The sequence below is a fragment of the Octodon degus genome, unplaced genomic scaffold, assembly GCF_000260255.1.
Source record: "Octodon degus isolate 3935 unplaced genomic scaffold, OctDeg1.0 scaffold00083, whole genome shotgun sequence".
NCBI lineage: Eukaryota > Metazoa > Chordata > Mammalia > Rodentia > Octodontidae > Octodon > Octodon degus.
In genome coordinates, this window is record NW_004524659.1 from 5,142,471 (window position 1) to 5,159,877 (window position 17,407).

General features: G+C 38.7%; 1 protein-coding gene across 2 annotated transcripts in view; it reads left to right on the plus strand.

Annotated features, from left to right (window-relative positions):
* Positions 1–297: 297 nt before the first annotated feature.
* Positions 298–17,407, plus strand: part of Znf507 (zinc finger protein 507) — a 30,945-nt gene continuing 13,835 nt past the window's right edge. Inside the window, exons 1-5 of one of the 2 annotated variants that reach the window (XM_004636689.2) lie at positions 326–470; positions 1,827–1,920; positions 7,277–9,411; positions 11,001–11,118; positions 14,690–14,804. In XM_004636689.2, the coding sequence (XP_004636746.1) occupies positions 7,279–9,411; positions 11,001–11,118; positions 14,690–14,804 (2,366 nt within the window). In that variant the 5' untranslated portion in view covers positions 326–470; positions 1,827–1,920; positions 7,277–7,278. Of the gene's footprint in view, positions 471–1,826; positions 1,921–7,276; positions 9,412–11,000; positions 11,119–14,689; positions 14,805–17,407 lie in introns of both variants that reach the window. The other variant, XM_004636688.2, reaches the window with a different exon arrangement.

Sequence of the window (17,407 nt, forward strand, 5' to 3'; positions counted from 1 at the left end):
CGAGAGAGCCAATTATGAAGACTAACAGGTTAGCTCACAGCGAATTTAGGCTACGCGGGGAAACTCCGAAGTGGGAAGAGTCACTGACTTCTAGAACTACACGACCACAAACAAGGCAATAAACCAGAGAGATTTCGCGGGCGCCCGCCAGGGAGGGCGACTGCAGCTCCAGGGCCTTCGCCTTCCTTAGAGCCCGCCCCGCCCCGCACCAGCCGTCCCGGACGCCTGTGGGCGTGGCCGGGCAATTGCCCCGCCCCTGCCGCCCGCCACTCGAATCACCTGACTCGCCAGCGGCTCACGTGATCTGCTCCACGCGCCGCCATCTTGCAGCTCCGGATGAGGAGGGGGAAAGCGGGGAAAAGAGGGAAAGGATCCGGGAGAGAGGTGGGCGAGGACGAGGGCGAGTGCACGACAGTGCCTTAGCCGGCCAAAAGAGGCTAGCGGAAGCAGCAGCCGCCGCCCGACCGCAGGTACCGCGCCCCGGGGCCGCCCCTTTCGCTGTGAGCGCCGCCGCCGGCCATGTGCATCTTTCCCTCAGGCCTCAACCGGTGCCCGCTTTCCTCCTCAGACTGCGAACACCAGTCCGGTGCTCGCCACACGCCCCAAGTTCCATGTCTCATTTCTGTCCGCTGTGCCTTTTAGGGCTAGGCTGCGGAGACCCAGGCTTGCCTAGCAGCGAGGGGTGGGGGCGCCTGGCGCTGTCCACACAGTCACTAGTCAGTCCCCACTCAGGCCTCCCTGAGGCGTTGCTTTTTCATCTGCAGTTGTGAATCGTTTAGGCCAGTCGGAATAGACTTAACAGTGTTCACGGCCTACCTCTTGATTACTTTCCTCAACCCCCATTGCCTCTTTGCCTTTTAGTCACTTTTTGATGTAGAAACTGATACAGAAAAGCTTCCTCACACTTCACCGTCTTCCCCAATGGCATGATCTCACTAGAGATCTTAGACGGGTGAGGGCGTCTCAAGGGAATGGTTTGTGTGGAAGGCCTGGATGATTAATTAGGCAAAGGGTAACTGTCCCAAACCTGAAGATGGTTGGTCTTTCTAGGTCTACACTGGGCTGTAATTTGCTATCAGTCTGCATTGCTGTTATCATGCAGTCACTGGATTTATCACCACCTTGAGTTTGTACTTTCTTCAGCATTCCACTTTATATTGATTAAAAGAGAAAGTCTGGCCCTTCATTTCTTTACTGCAGTAGCTGGTTGAAAATTAACTTGAGAGGAGGCCCAATGATTTGCTTTCAGTCTCACCAGTAAACTGTTCTGCTTAACCAAATGAATAAGTTAGTTGCTTTCTAAATGAAAAGAATGAGCATTTTTTTCATCTTATTCTTGGCTAGCATAAGAAATGGTAGCAAAGAAATGTAGGAACAGGGCAGGAAACTGCATTAGGAGACACATAGATCAAGCCAATGACTTATACTTTCAAGCCACTATTGTGCCCACTATGCTTGTATAATTTGTATAATCACTGTCTATGTTGTATTTTGCATTAAGATTAAAATAGTAACTTACTGTTCCATACTCATTAGAAAGTCAGTAAAACCTGTAGTGTCTTGAGCCAGTTACATACATTATGAGGTAAAAAGAAATACAGTTACAAGTTTCCAGAGCTATGTCTTAATTTTTCAAAATCCTCATGTCCACTTGTTAGATAAATTATGTGAATTTATATCACACAATTACATAGTATGAACATCCATCTGAATTTCTTTTTGATACAAAGTACTGGAAAGTTTTTCACTGCCCAAATGAAACATTACTCTGTTTCACCAAGAAAGAGAAATGTTTTGATACTGTATACTTTCGTTCTTGGTCACAGCTGAATTTTGAAGATTGATCCAAGGGACTGTATTAATTTCAGGAATTGGTTTGAAAGACACTGGCTCTGCCACTTAACAGCCATGTAACCTTGGGTAAGTCACCTAAACCTCCCTGAGTTTCCTTATTTGTAAGATTGTATAACACCATCTAGCAGATCCCAGAGTTACCAGGATCAAATACACTGACATAGCTTAGCTATAAAAGCCCGTCAGTCTTTTCAATGTTCTTGTTCTCCTTGAAAATTGAAAGGAAATTGGTATATTAAAGGAAGCATAGTTTTAGAATTAAATTGACTGGATTCCAATTCTTAAACTGGCGTATCTCTTTGTGCTTCAGATCTATACTACTTTACAACTGTGAGGTTCCTCACCTGCAAAGAAGAGGCTACTATTACCAGGAGTTACATGAGTATTATACAGAGTCTGCACAGGCAGCATTCCCTGAACTTGAATCTCAAGGGCAAGGCTTTCCTCTTACTCGTTTTTGTAGCATATTAGCACTGTGCTTGGCACATTATATGTGCCCAGTAAATTTTAGTAAATTCGAATATTGGTAAATGTTAGTTAGCCCTTATGTCTAAACTGTCACTGCCAAATTAGAATATTCTCTTAGGCTAGGTGCCAGCTAAAAAATTCTACACTATGAAATTGATGCCCTTAAGATATTTATGCTTTTTTTTCTTAGTGGCAGCTAATAATTACATTAAGCTAGGGATATTTTAAATCAAATGAATTATAGCTGAGATTAGTACAGTAAACCTACAAAGTGTAGGCAGCTTCCAAATAACTTTATACACACAGTTTGTAATTTAGGCACCTGAAAGTTTACCCAACCCCACCCTCTCAATTTTAACCTGAAGAACTTAAAACCCACAGAAGTAGTGACTTGCCTAAGGTCACACAGCTAACTGACAGCACTTTAGAGGAGAGACCCATGAGTATCTTTCCCTTATTGTTTTTTGGTCTGAACAAAATAAATGTTTTGTATTTTTGAATTATAAGAATCTAGGAAAATGGAAAATTAATTGGCATTACTTCTGTTGAGCAATTTTTTTCAAGTTGAAAAAAGAACAGATCTTTCGTGTGAAACAGTTCTTTATATCATATTGTGCTGTTGTGCTGTCTTTGTATATACACAGAAAATTACAGCCTTTCTCCAGTTGAACATGAATTGTTCAGCTTGATTTGACTTAGGATAACCATACTGCTGTAACTAAAAGGAGCTAATTAGATACACAAGTAAACCAAATAGCAAATTATAAGGAAATAAAGACAACTAAAATAATTTGGCTGTTAACTCTTTTTGGGAAAGACATTAATTATAAGCTTTTGCCTCAGTATTACTGTTGTCAAGGAAAGATTTAAAAGACTTAGTGGAAAAGGTTATTATAGAACTTTGCTGGGTTGGAATACAATTTTTGATTATTTCTATGCAACAGTTTGATTTGATGTTATATCTAGTGACGTCATACAAAAAATCTGTTTCACTCATGCCTCTAGTCTTATCTTTCTATTGAACTTTCCTGTTCATCCATTTTAATATTTTCTCTGTGCTCTAAATAGCATGTTTATTCTCACACAAATAAATGATGGTATGGCAGCTTTTCTTGTCAATCTTGCCCTTGTATCAGTAGTATTCCCCAAAGAAGCCAGTGACACACATTAGGATAATTCAGGGAGAGTACATTTTCAAAATTCCTCTTAGAAAGCATTTGGATTTGTATAGGCAGAGCACAAGAAAAAAATGCCTTTAGCATCTAGCGGTATCATGAGAAGGGAGGGGTGCCAGAGCCAGAAGCAAAGTCTCATAGAGCAGCCTGTCTGGAAAGAAGTGGCCCTCTTTTGAGGAACACAACCAGTCCAAGGTGACCTAGAGGTGACGTGCTCAGATGATGGATATCCTGTTCTTAGTCTGCTATGTTCCCCTGATCTGTCATGGCTCTCCATTGGCAGATCTTAACCAGAAACCAAGGAGTAGGGGAGCCTAATAATGTCATTCTCCTGGGTCCAAGAGCAGAGTAGTAGGAGAAATTCAGGGAGGCTAAAGGGCAAATGGATGATGTCTGGCACACTGCACCTCCTTTGGGGTCTGGTGTACATCTTACCTCTTCAGAAAGACTTTTGCTTACTTTCCTAGCCCAAGGGAGTTCTTTCATTTCTGTTAGGATCTGGCCATTGACTGTTGCCCTCTGGTGATTTTCCCTTTATATTACTTATTCCATTATTCAAAAACTATTCATTGTTTTTAGCTTCTGAGTGTTTATCTTATCCACTCCATTTGGTTTACAGCTATCAGTGCTGTGAATTTAAAATGTTTTCATCTTTCCTGCTACTTTTTTGATGCCTTGCACTTTTTTTGTTTTGAAATTTTTAATGAGAAACTTGAAACATTTACACAAGTACAACAGCATAAAGAATTCTTAGATACTTATGCAACTTCATCTCTTTTATTCAAATAAGTTATTCTTTCCTTAAGGTTATATGTGTATGTGACTATAAGTACATGTAGAGTACATATAATGTGTAGATATGTATATCATGTGTAAGATTTCTTAAGAGATCTAATTAAAATTTTTGTGAAAACTTGAGTTGGCTTTAAGATAACTGCCCCAGTGTGTATACTTTCATGTGAGCTGTTTGTCTAACCTTTTTTTAACAGAGGCTTCTATTTTCCTGAGTTTTAACTTGTGCATTGATATTTGCATGTGGACCCAAACTGGTTTTTCAGGTGTTTCCTGATATAGTTTATGTTGACATGCCTGTTTTATAGCTGCCATTACTGTACTTATCCCCAAATGTATGCAGCCTCTAAAATGAGATACTTACATAAATGTTCAGGGAAAATTGGAGCATCTGCTGCAAATTCCCATTAGTTCCTAATGCCTGAGCAGGCACAGCTTTAAAAATGTGTTTTGTCAGATTCTTTTGTATGGTCTTTCTTGAGATAAGATGAACTCCTCCCCCTCTCTTCATTATCTCCTTTCTTTCTTTTTTTCTTTTCTTTCTTTTTTTTAGGAACACACTGAAATATCCATGGGGTGCACTTTGCACTGTGCTGTCGCCCTCCTATTACATCATTAACTGGAAGAGAAATAAAATGAATCACCTTTGTGATTCTGTGAGTGTGCAAAGTCTGTCCAGCAAACATTTACTGTTAACCTCTAGGTTATCAATCAGCCATATATGATGTTCCACTTCATAGCTTGCTCAAGAAAGTGAATGGGGATTCCTGTTACTAAACTTACTATTTAACTAATTTGCATTTAACAACTGAACAGAAAGAAATCCAGCTTTAAGTTAATAATCGTAACAGGAACTCACATAAAGAGCCACAGCTCCTTTTGACCTGAAAGTGTAGAATTCTAAGGCAGTAAAGTGATTCAGGAATTGACAAAGGAATTTTTCCAAAGAAGCAAATTGTTTGCCCTTCATCTCTTCAGTAACTTGAGGCTGAGTGTGAGCATCTAAAAAGACCTTTGTTCTTTCTGAGGAAAATGAAAAAAAAAAAATTTTTTTTTTTTTTTTAACAAGTGGTTTAGAGAGAATAACTGAAGGATCTTTAGCCTTTGAGAACTAGACTAGCAGCAGTGTTGTAGTAGTTGTAGAATGTACTCCCAGCTGTGAGGACAAGTAGAAGACATGCCCCAGAAAAAGAGAATAAAGCTGACCTGATGGGACAAAGTATTAGGAAAGAGGGAAGGACTAATACTAAAGAAGCCAAGGGTAAAATGTTTGTGTTTTTGCCTGATGTAGACCAAAGATGCAGAGAGCTGGTGTGCCAGAAAGAGGAGAAAATAAGAGGGAAAATCATAATTGCTGGCAAGAGATGATGCAGGCAGACTAGCACCGAAGCAAGTTTGAGTGCTAGTGGAGTCCACCAGGGTAATTTTCAGTGTGATCCTGCAAGGGCTCTGGCGTGCTCATGCAGCTGTGTGGGGTAGAGGAGCCATGAGTCGCCATCTGAAATAAAAATACAGAGCCTCTACTGAAGATTAAGAATACCTTGGTCTTTGGTCTGTAGCTAGTGCCACTAAAATTTGTTGGCTTTTATTAAATGTTGTAAGATTCCAGAATGCACCTAAAATGTGGAAAAACAAAACTTGTTGCTGGAGAAAAGCCTAAGCTTAAAAATGTGATCCAAGTCAACAAATTAATTTTACTTTAAGCCAAAGGAAATGTTTGAAATTAAAGTGCTGCCAGGAAATACAAAGAATATTCAAGACTTGGAAGAAAGATTTATGAGTATTTTACCTTTGGTGACTTTCATGGCAGTAATGCATTATTGGAACCTACAGATAACCTCTTCTGAGGATTCCATTCATTTCAGGACCTGAAACACAATGGGAATGTCGCTGTTTCCTTCTCTAATGTACCTTACACTTTTAGGAAAAGAAGTAGATGTATGTGGGTATGAGTAATAGTTGACCACTAATACGACTTCTAGGAAAAAACCACAGCGTACTTTGTGGTTTATTTTCAGGAAGATAAATCAAAGGAAATGAAAGAAGGAAGTGGGCCATTGTGTTTATTTAGTTTCATCTGGATGTACATCTCAAATTTACTATGTCCTTTATAATAGTTCACATGACTATATTTTCACAATTTCAAAGATGTGGAGTGGGAAAATATTGTGATTTTAGTAATAAATCTACAATTATATTTTTGTATAAAAAGTACTTCCTCAAAATTATCAAGGCTGGGGGTGTAGTACAGTGGTACCAGCTTACGTAGCATGCATGAAGCCCTTGCCTCAGTGCCTAGCACTGTAGAACAAATTGTATCAGATCATATTGGCTTTACATGATGCTGTTTCATAGTAACATGAGCCCTGAGAATGGCTATATTTAAATCAAAAAATAGGAGTTTTGTTGTTTATTTGTTTTTGGTATTCTGCAAAACAGAAAGTAATAATAAGGTCCAGCTAGATGTCAAGAGCAAAGTCAGTGAAGAAAAATGGAAATAAACATTGTTAAAGTCATTTTCAGGGCCGGCCAAATAGCTCAACAGATTAAGGTGCCTGCTTAGGCAGATGCAGCAGCTAGGGTTCGATTCCCAGCATGCTGTGCCAGCCCCACCCGCAGGGTGCACTGAGACGGCAAGGTGGTACACGCCTGTAATCCCAGTTCTTGGGAGATTGAAAACAGGAGAATTATTACCCTGTAGACCCTGTACTAAAATACAAAAAACAAAACAAAGCAAAGTTATTTCCAAAGAAATATGGACAGCAAGATCTCCATCACCAAGCTTTACAGAAGACTGCATTTCAAAGACAAATTCTTAAGAAATTTAAGCCTACTTGGGGAATAACCAGGTACATTGATAGGTAGCTGCTAGCTTAGAAAGTTATTAGATGAGATTAGACACTAAAATTGGAATGTACTTTCTGAATTGTATAGCTGTAATTATCCTGTAACCTGGTGTGTCTTTTTCCTGCATGTCATTCTTTTAGATATGGAAGAAAGCAGCAGTGTTGCCATGTTGGTGCCAGATACTGGGGAACAGGAAGCTGTATTGACTGCCGAAGGTGTTATCAGTCCGTCATTGGAAGTCGATGAACAAAGAAAACTTAAAGCAGATCCCTTAATCCATGTTATCCAGAAGTTAAGCAAGATAGTAGAGCACGAAAAGTCACAGAAATGTCTTCTAATTGGGAAAAAACGCTTGCGTTCAAGTGCTACTACACAGTGTTTTGAAGCCCAAGAACTTTGTGAGATTCCAGCTAAAGTAACCCCATCACCTGCTGTTGGTATTAGAAGAGCTGAGGTATCGCAAGCAAATTTGATCACTGGCTCTCTTGTCCAGAACGATGGGAAGGCTATGTCCTATGAGTGTGGCCTTTGTAAGTTTCTGTCGTCATCTTTTTCTGTGTTAAAAGACCACATCAAGCAGCATGGTCAGCAGAATGAAGTGGTATTCATATGCTCGGAGTGCCATATTACATCCAGAAGCCAGGAGGCGCTTGAAGCTCATGTGGCAAATGACCACAAAAATGATGCCAACAGTCACTCCCAATCCAAAGCCCCACAGCACTTAAGTTCCTCCAATTCATTATGTCAGAGAACCACAGAAAGAAATGTTGAAACCATTCCTGATACCCCAGGAAAAGTGGACAGTCCACAAACTCTTAATGTCCAAACTGCATCCATGACAGAAATGGGCAGAAGAAAGTGGTATGCATATGAACAATATGGCATGTATCGATGCCTATTTTGCAGTTACACTTGTGGCCAGCAGAGAATGTTAAAGACGCACGCTTGGAAACATGCAGGCCAAGTTGACTGTACCTATCCAATCTTTGAAAATGAAAACGAGCCCCTTGGTTTGCTGGATTCTTCAGTGTCTGCTGCACCAGGTGAGGTTGATGCTGTAGTTATTGCTATTGGAGATAGTGAACTGAGTATCCACAATGGACCATCAGTGCAAGTACAGATTTGCAGCTCAGAACCATTATCATCTTCCTCTTCTTTAGAACAGACTGCAGAAGGCAGAGTACACCTAAGTCAGTCAGTTACCCTTGACCCTAATGAGGAAGAAATAATAGAAGTGATGTCCGATTCAGAGGAAAATCTGATTCCCGACAGCCTGCTTTCATCAGCGCAGAAAATCATTAGCAGTAGCTCAAATAAAAAAGGTCACGTTAATGTGATAGTGGAACGTTTGCCAAATGCTGAAGAAACTCTTTCACAGAAACACTTCCTCATGAATGCTGAAATTGAAGAGGGGAAGAACCACCACCCAACAGAAGCCCAGACTGAATGTGGCAGAACAGATGATGTTTATCAGGCTGAGAAATGTACTGTTGATATTGGAGGGTTGATTATAGGCTGGAGCAATCCAGAGAAGAAAGACAGTGAGTTAGTGAGTAAAAGCCTAGGTACCGATGAGAATGCCCCTCCAGGCCGAAGAAGGACAAATTCTGAGTCTCTTAGGCTGCACTCTTTAGCTGCAGAAGCCCTTGTCACAATGCCTATAAGAGCTGCAGAACTAACGAGAGCTAATCTTGGGCACTATGGGGATATAAACCTTTTAGATCCAGATACTGGACAAAAGCAAGTAGAGAGTACATTGGCAGCATATTCAAAAATTATGTCACCACTTAAAAACTCTTCTGATGGATTAACTAGTTTTAGCCAAAGCAGCTCTACTTTGGTAACACTCCCCGAGGGTAGACAGGAATTGTCAGATGGGCAGGTTAAGACAGGTATCAGCATGTCCCTGCTCACTGTAATTGAGAAACTGAGAGAAAGGACTGACCAAAATGCCTCGGATGATGACATTTTGAAAGAGTTGCAGGACAATGCCCAATGCCAACCCAACAGCGATACAAGCTTGCTAGGGACTAATGTGGTGGAGTATATCCCTAATGCTGAACGGCCATACCGTTGCCGCCTGTGCCACTACACAAGTGGTAACAAGGGCTACATCAAGCAACACTTGCGAGTCCATCGGCAGAGACAGCCATATCAGTGTCCTATCTGTGAGCACGTAGCTGACAACAGCAAAGATCTGGAGAGCCACATGATCAGCCACTGCAAAACAAAAATATACCAATGTAAGCAGTGTGAAGAATCTTTTCCTTATAAGGTAAGCAACACTTCACTAAATCTTTCAGGGACTTCAGAATTTTAGGTTGAGGAGAGAACTTTATAAATCTAATGCAGCCACCTCATTTTGTAGATAAGGAAAATAAGTACTGGAAAAATTTGATAATTTGCCCAGGGGAATCACAGCTAATTAGTGTTAAAAGTTGGGCCTGAATGGGGACTGGGGCGATAGCTCAGTAGATTATAAGGACATGCCTGGCAAGCACAGGGTCCTGAGTTCAATCCCCGGTACCACCAAAAAAAAATAATAAAAAAATAAAGTGGACCTTGAAGTCCAAGTTTGATTGAGAAGTGTATCCCAAGACTGGTGTCTCCTTTAGTGGTCTCAGTATTTATTGCTTTAGTATGTATAAGGTTGAAATTATCAGGCATGGAGGCACCTGCCTGTAATTCTAGCACTTGGGAGGCTGAGGCAGGGGGAATGCCCTAAGTTGAAAGCCATACCAGCCTACATAGTGAGTGCAAGACTACCCTGAACTACTTAATGAGACTTTGTCCCCCCCTAAAAGAGTATTGATTTTTAAATCACAAGAGAATTCATAGTAGATTGACATGTACACATTTGACCTACACAGATGTAACTGTATATTAAGAACACAAAACAAGTATTTCCTCATACGTCCCAAAAACTCAGCTCAACTACATAATTTCTTTCACTTTATCAGGAGGAAAAAAAATGGTGTATGAGAAAGCCAGTACAGGGGAATTAAAGCCATATATGCTGTGCTTAATGAGCAGTCTGGGAAACTTTGAAGAGTTATTCCAACTGTCTGACTCTTCATCTGGTGTACCAACTATGAACCCATCAGCCAGTATCAGATTTATTTTGTAAAAGGAGCTTGCCTTCGCCGAATCATTCATTGGTTTAGAATTTTTCAGTGTGTCAAGTGACTGAAAAATTGTATAAAATGTATTTTAATTGCCTAATTAGATTATACACAATTTTTTCTCATTACTCAGAATATGGGGGCCTATGTAGTTGTAAAAAAGGTAATCAGGAATAAAACAGTCTTTTCTATTTGAGAATCGCTGCCTGGCTTACCTTTATAAAATTCTAAGTAGTACATCCACATGGGCTGCAAAAATAAGTTCTAGAAGTTTCTTTTATTGCTGCTATGAAAAATAGGTACTGATTGGAGGGGTGGAAATAGATAAGGCTTTCTGTCCTTGAGGGAGAAGTTGTCTTCTTAGCACATCAAGTTTATATAAAGGCAGAAAGTAGCAGGAGTCCAGGGGTTACTGACTGAATTTATGTTTATAGAAGTGTTATCCTGAACACTGCTCTTTCCATCGTGAGCCGGCCAGAGGTTGGTAAGTGTGTACATGTCGTGCATCAGCACCTTCTAAGTAGAAGTGACTTCCTTTCAGATAATGTAAAAAAAGGAACTACCTTACCTTTTTTTCTGTAAATTGTCAAATGTGTCAATGTTTCAGAGGATTTCATTTTAAGATGTTAGTAATATATTCTAGATAATAGTCCATGCAAGCAGTTAAGCCCTTTTTCTAGTCTCCTAGTAATTGCACCTGTATATTTATTGAAAATTACATAATTTCTCTCATTTTTTTTAGAGTAATCTGAGGAATCATGAGAGAGAACAGCACAGCCTTCCAGACACCTTGTCAATGGCAACTTCCAATGAGCCAAAAATTCCCAGTGATACAACTGATGGGAAATGTGTGCAGGAAGGTATCTGTATTTTTAAATACAGGCTGCAGTGGCTGATGTATGGAGTGAAAAATGTCCTTTGTTGTCATGTAAATTATTTTCAGGACTAAAATAGATACTCTTTTCTACTTCTGTACTATGGGTGTCAGTGAACCTTAGCTTTGCTCCAAAGGAAATTCTGAGTACTAAATGAAATTTTTACTTGATTGGTAAGGATTTAGCTTCCATTATATGAGTAGAAATTGCAGTTAAAAATGACTGCCCTACAAGAGCCATGCTGTACCACAGACCCTTAGAAGATGGCCTGCCAACAAGCTGGAGAGGCTGAAGCATAGAAAGCAAGCCTCCTTTCCCTCTCCTCCCGCCTGTCGACCTACAGAGAACATAGCTTTTACAGATGGTAAACCCCCACCTCAAACTGTAACCGAAGCTTTCTGCTGTGATCTTATTCTTCATGTGTGACTGCCAGATTTCATCTGCATTCATTGAAAAAATACACTGATCCTTTTATATACTAGTTAGGTACCAGTCAATTGAGTTTCTGGTAATAGGAATATTAAAGAATCAAAAGATTTAATTAAGAGTTCCATGAAAAGGTGGATGCCACTTCCAGAGAATTAGGGATAAAGTGTAATAAGCTGTACTACTTTGCACCAGCTCACTTAAATTGATAAGCTTTAAATGTCTCAAGCGTGGTACATAGGGTTTATGGGAAATAAAACATATTGGGGTGACTTTCCTTTTTAGATTTCCTAAGAATTAAAGTTTGAAACAACTGCAAAGTGAAATGTTTTACCATAATGTTTCATTAAATTATACCCCAGAAAGCGTAACTGATTCTAGAATGTTTCTGAAAAAACTGATTTTGACACCACTGTAGCACCAGAATTCCCTTGTCAAACAGATGTCATCCCTGTAAAACTATCCAAAACAAAAGGAGTTTATGACATGGCATCTGTTTCTGCAATAGATGGCTGAGCTAAAACAGTTTTGTACCCTTCTTACAAAATAACTCTCAATGCCTCTTTTTATTTTTAATTCATTATGTTTCCATATCCCCTTTAAAGGAGACATTAAAACATTAGAAATGATTGGACCATAAATCCCTAACGAAGGAACAAAGTGCTACTCAGTAGCATCACCTACAGTTAATATGTGCTGGGATGTATCTTTTCCAGTACTATATTAAAAAGCAAAATTTACAAGTGCTCAAATAGTTGACAGATTAAATATTACTATTTTAATAAAACTATGAAAATTTCAGCTCAAAATTAAAATAATCATTCCAAACTTTACCGTGTTTGCATGTGTCCACCACACTCTGCTTTAGAGCATGGCTCCTTTTGGATTATATTCCTGTTCTTAGGCTTAGATGCAGAGGTTTAACTTGCTTGCCAAGCATTGGGCCCCACTTGTCACTGTTTGCCCCTTTGTTGTAGTGTACATTCCCAACAGCTGATCTCATCCTGCATACGTACACCTGCATGAGTACCTCATTAATTCAGCATTAGCTACTTTAAAACTCTTGTTGACAGGCCAAAGAACAAATTTTGAGCTCTCAAAGAAGGTAAAAATTTATGTTTTGTTGAAACTTCTAAAATTACTTAGTAAATTTGTTTAAAAAAAAAAAAGAGGGGTGAGATATGCTTACCATTCTTAAACTATAGATACTTGCAGGTAAGCGTTCAACACAAGTCCAGTGTAATTGTACTTCAGTACGCTCCACTCAGCCAAACAGCCTTGCATGCCTGTCTTGAACTGGGTACTTACGCCAGGTGCTGGGGGTACAATGAAGGGTGTCATAGCCCTTGAACCCTGGCCAGTGGAGAACTTAGAAGGGACTAATGGGTTTGTCAGCAGACTCCATAGGTCCTCTAAGAAGAGCCATGGGCAAAGCACTTTCATGTGGTGTTTTTTCATGAAATTTAATTAACTCTCCTTTCTTGGAACCTATAATTTGTCAAGACCTGGGGGTTCAGCATAAACAAAGCAGACAGGTCCTTAGCCTCAGAGAATCTATACTCAGTAATAGGGCAAAGAGTTTACCCAGTCAGGCAGGTAATGTATAACTCTGGTGAAGAAAAAAATATAGGACTTCCTAGCCATACTGTGAGGTTCTAATATTTCCATTTTGTAGATGATAAAACTGAAGTTTGAAGAGGTAAAATAATTTGCCCTTGATCATACAAGTAGTAAGTGGCAGAGCAAGGACTCAGCCTAAATTTTAGAACTTTAATACCACTCTTTCCATTGGAAACATTTGTTTGAAGTAGCATAGGCTCTCATTCTGTGCTATATTAAGTTTTTCCATCTGTCACTTCTATTAGTTGTCATTGATCTGTAATATTTCTCACACAAAACCATTATCCAATATTTCTCACTTCATTTTTTCTTTTTTTTTTTCAAACTGTGTTTGGAACAATGCCATTTATAATCAAGTCCAAGTTTTTAACCTACCAATTAAAAGCAGTACTTAGATTATAATTATGATTATGTATTAGTGTTATAGATTTATACCAGGAAATTAGGGCATTTTGTTCTGCCTGACAGTGTTATTAGCCAAAGAAGATTTCAATTTTAGAAAGCTTAAATTTAACTTAAGGATTTTCTTTGCTGAAATTTCACTGTGGGTTTTCTTTTGTACAACTAATTCTACTTTTATACTTTGTGTACTGGTATTCTGCCTAAGCTTTCTTCTGACAAAGGACACACAGCTCTTCCTGCTTTGCCAAATTTTTAAACTCCCATGCTTGCCTTGTTTCTGAATATAAAGCAGGCAGGGTAGGAATAGCTATGGACTTTATGCTGACAGAAAAATAGATAAAGCCCAAATATCTTCAGGAAACATTTCATGTGATCAAATAGTGACTTATATCATCATGCTTGAACTACTCAGCCCTGTTGCAGAATAAGTAACATTGCTTGTTCCTATCAGATGCATGTTTTCCTAGAGAGCTGCATATGTTTTCATGACCTTTGCCCCTGTAACCTGCCATTTTATTAGATAAAATTATACTACATTGTAGAGCACTTCATAATTTTCAGTTGCTTTTCTTCCCATGTTGAACTGATAGCTGACATTAATTGCAAATCAGGGGAAAACCACAAAATGAAAGACTTGTATGCTTTTTTTTATTGAATGTGCTATGTGTTTCATGGCCATACTTTATATGCAACTGTAGTATTAAATTATAGCTCACTGCCAAATTTTTCTTCAAGATAGTATATCCAGTATTAATCAGACGAGCACCTTTCAGATTAACAGTGTATCTCTGGTTAACTCAGCTCCACAGTCAGTAGAGCAGCTGGCAGCAAGTTCATTATACTTTTAGAATTTTATACAAAGTTTATAGAAACCAGCTTAGCCTATCTTTATTCACGGGTCAGATGATGTTTGGTTTATATTTGCTGATAGTGTAGGTGCCAGAGAATCTATAAAGCCCCTTCAAACTTGTTAAATTTAAGCAGTGAGAAAACCTTGATTGAAGTGTTAATACTGTGTGGTATAAATATTCATTTACTATGGAATATAAATGCTGTGATTTGAATGTTACCAAAGCATGCTTCTAAAATTCTCAAATACCTTGTCTAGGGAGTAAGTCTTCAATCCAGAAACAGTATAGATGTGATGTGTGCAGTTACACAAGTACAACATACGTTGGTGTCAGAAACCACAGAAGAATTCATAACTCTGATAAACCATACAGGTAAGTATGATAATCCTAGAATTTTAATGCTTGTGTTGCAACACTAGTAGTAAGGAAAGAAAATAGAAATAATTACCAATTCATAGCACTTGCTGAATCGTAGGTACTAGGTAACAAACTTTTCACCTATTGGCCTCCCAAGTCCTGTTTAGTGTGTTAAGGAACTTTAAGCTCAAGCCTCAATACATTAGGCATTTTTTCTAGTTGAAATGCAGGGAGATAACCTTTGAACTTAATGTCATTTGGGTATATATTATAGCAGGTTTTGGTTTAGAGTACATATCAGTAATTTGGTAGTTAGGTACTTTACTTTCAGCAAAAGGTCCCTAAGTCTTAAAGTCAGTTCAATTCCCTATAAAGGCTTTATTGAAAATTAGCCTATAACGTGGAATTGTCATGTATATAGAATAAGGTGAATTCAGTTTTGTGAATTGATTTTTTACAAAGCTCATTCTAATGTGCATTTAGAAAAAATATAGGCATTCTCAGAATTAGCTGATAAATTATTTCTTAAGTAAACTTTGCCTTTGTAAAGAAATAATGTGTTACTTTTTGTTTTGTGTTGTTATTGTTGTTGTTTGTGTGTGGCACTGGGAATTGAACCCAGGGCCTTTGTACTGACCTATACCCCACCCTTCGTTTTTGGTTTGGCCTGGCCTGGCACTTCCAGTCCTCCTCTGAGCTGAGCCTCCCAGGGTTCTGGGATTACAGGCGTGCACTACCTTGCCCAGCTTGTCCTAGAGCAGTTTGTTCTGCTTGCAGCCATAGTGGGACATGAGGTTCCTACATCAGAGCTGAGCTGGCCAGTGTGACTGATGATGTGATGCCATGGACATGAACTTTTTTACTCCCTTGTCAAAGCTTTTTTTCATGTCTTAACTCTTCTCAGATTTTACATGTATGACACAAATGAATATAAGAAAGTTGCTCTATTTATTTATGCATGTATTTGTACTAGGAATCAAACTCAGGACCTTAGACTTGCCAGACAGGTGCTGTGCCACTGAGCTAAATCCCCAGTCCCTTCTCTATTAATTTAAATAATAACATAAACACATGAAAGTTCATTATTTGGCCAATAGTGTGGTAGTCTTTTATTCTGTATATGGCTTTAAATATTTAATATGTGCTTAATTTGCTAGCCCGCAGACCTGTTTGTAATCATGCTTCAGAGAGTGCATCTATTTGCAGTCTAGCTGTCTTGGTGTTCGACCTTATTTAAGTATTTATAATTTTTATTTCAAATGTCTTCAAGATTAGGATTCCTAAGAAAGATTTTTTTTTTTTCCAGAACATAATGAAGGTCATGATAATAGTTACTCAGTGCTATCAATTCTAGGTAAGGAATGACAAGTAGGACTGAACATGTATCATTCATGGTTAAAGCTGGGAATGTTTAGGAGAACATGAGCAAAACAGATACTAGTTTTGATATGAGAAGGCTTTGCCTATCTATTTTAAGTATTTTTATTCTTGAATTTGGTGATATGCCATGCCAGATTCATGTGATTTGGGAAGTAATGTTTTCTGGTTCTAGAATTACACAGCTCATCCATTCATTAAGAAGCACCAAGCAGATGTGTTCCAAGAACTGTTCTTGGACTATTCATTTAAAAAAAAAAAAAAAAAAAAGGCATCGTCTTTGCTGTCCTTGGGCTTGGAACAAATAACGGGTTGAGCACCCCAACCCAGAAATCCAAGCATTGGAGACATAGCTCAGTGGCATATCACTTGCCTGGCATGTGAGGGTTTGACTCTGAACATCACAAAAGGCCTTTTTGAGTGCTGATTTAATGTCACAATTAGAAAATTCCATACTTGACTGCACATGACAGCTCACAAGCAAAATGCAGGTACACTAAAGCAATATTGTATAAAATCACCTTCAGGTTCTGTGTGTGAGATACTATGAAATATAAATGAATGTTGTGATTAAACTCGGGTTTCATGCAGGATGTGTCATTGTGCATAATCCAGAATTCCAAGTCTGAAACACTTCTGGTCCTATGCATTTTGGATAAGCGATCCTCAGCCTATGCATAATTAGGACAAATTTATGAAAGAGATTAATGGTTGGTTTCTAATAGTAAACCCTTACTAGAGGGTTTTGTGTCTACCTGATTATACTAGTCTTACAGCATAAAGACTCATTTTGATACCTATTGATGTCTTAGAGATTTTTTTCTTATGTCTTTAAAATATTTACAGACTCAGGATTACTTATAGTTGCCTAAGATCTTCCTGCCAAGGGGAAACACTGAGAATCCTATTCATGTAGCATTTTACAAATCTTACTTTCTGATCTTCTGACTCTTTTAACCTCCTTTAAATACCTCAAATGCAGATCCCCTCTTTGTCTTTTGAAATATGCATTATGGATGAACATGTTATATCCAGTATTTTTAGGACTTTTTCTTCATTGTTACATAGTTTTTGTCGGAAATTGAACTAGTTAGTATAGCTTCGTTGTCTGACTTAAGGATTACTCTTTTTTGGTTTTTTTTTTTGTTTGTTTGTTTGTTTTTTTGTCTTATTTCCTATCTGCTTCATTCAGTGCCATTATCTGGCACACTCATGATCACTTTGCTGTTGGTTTTTCTCAG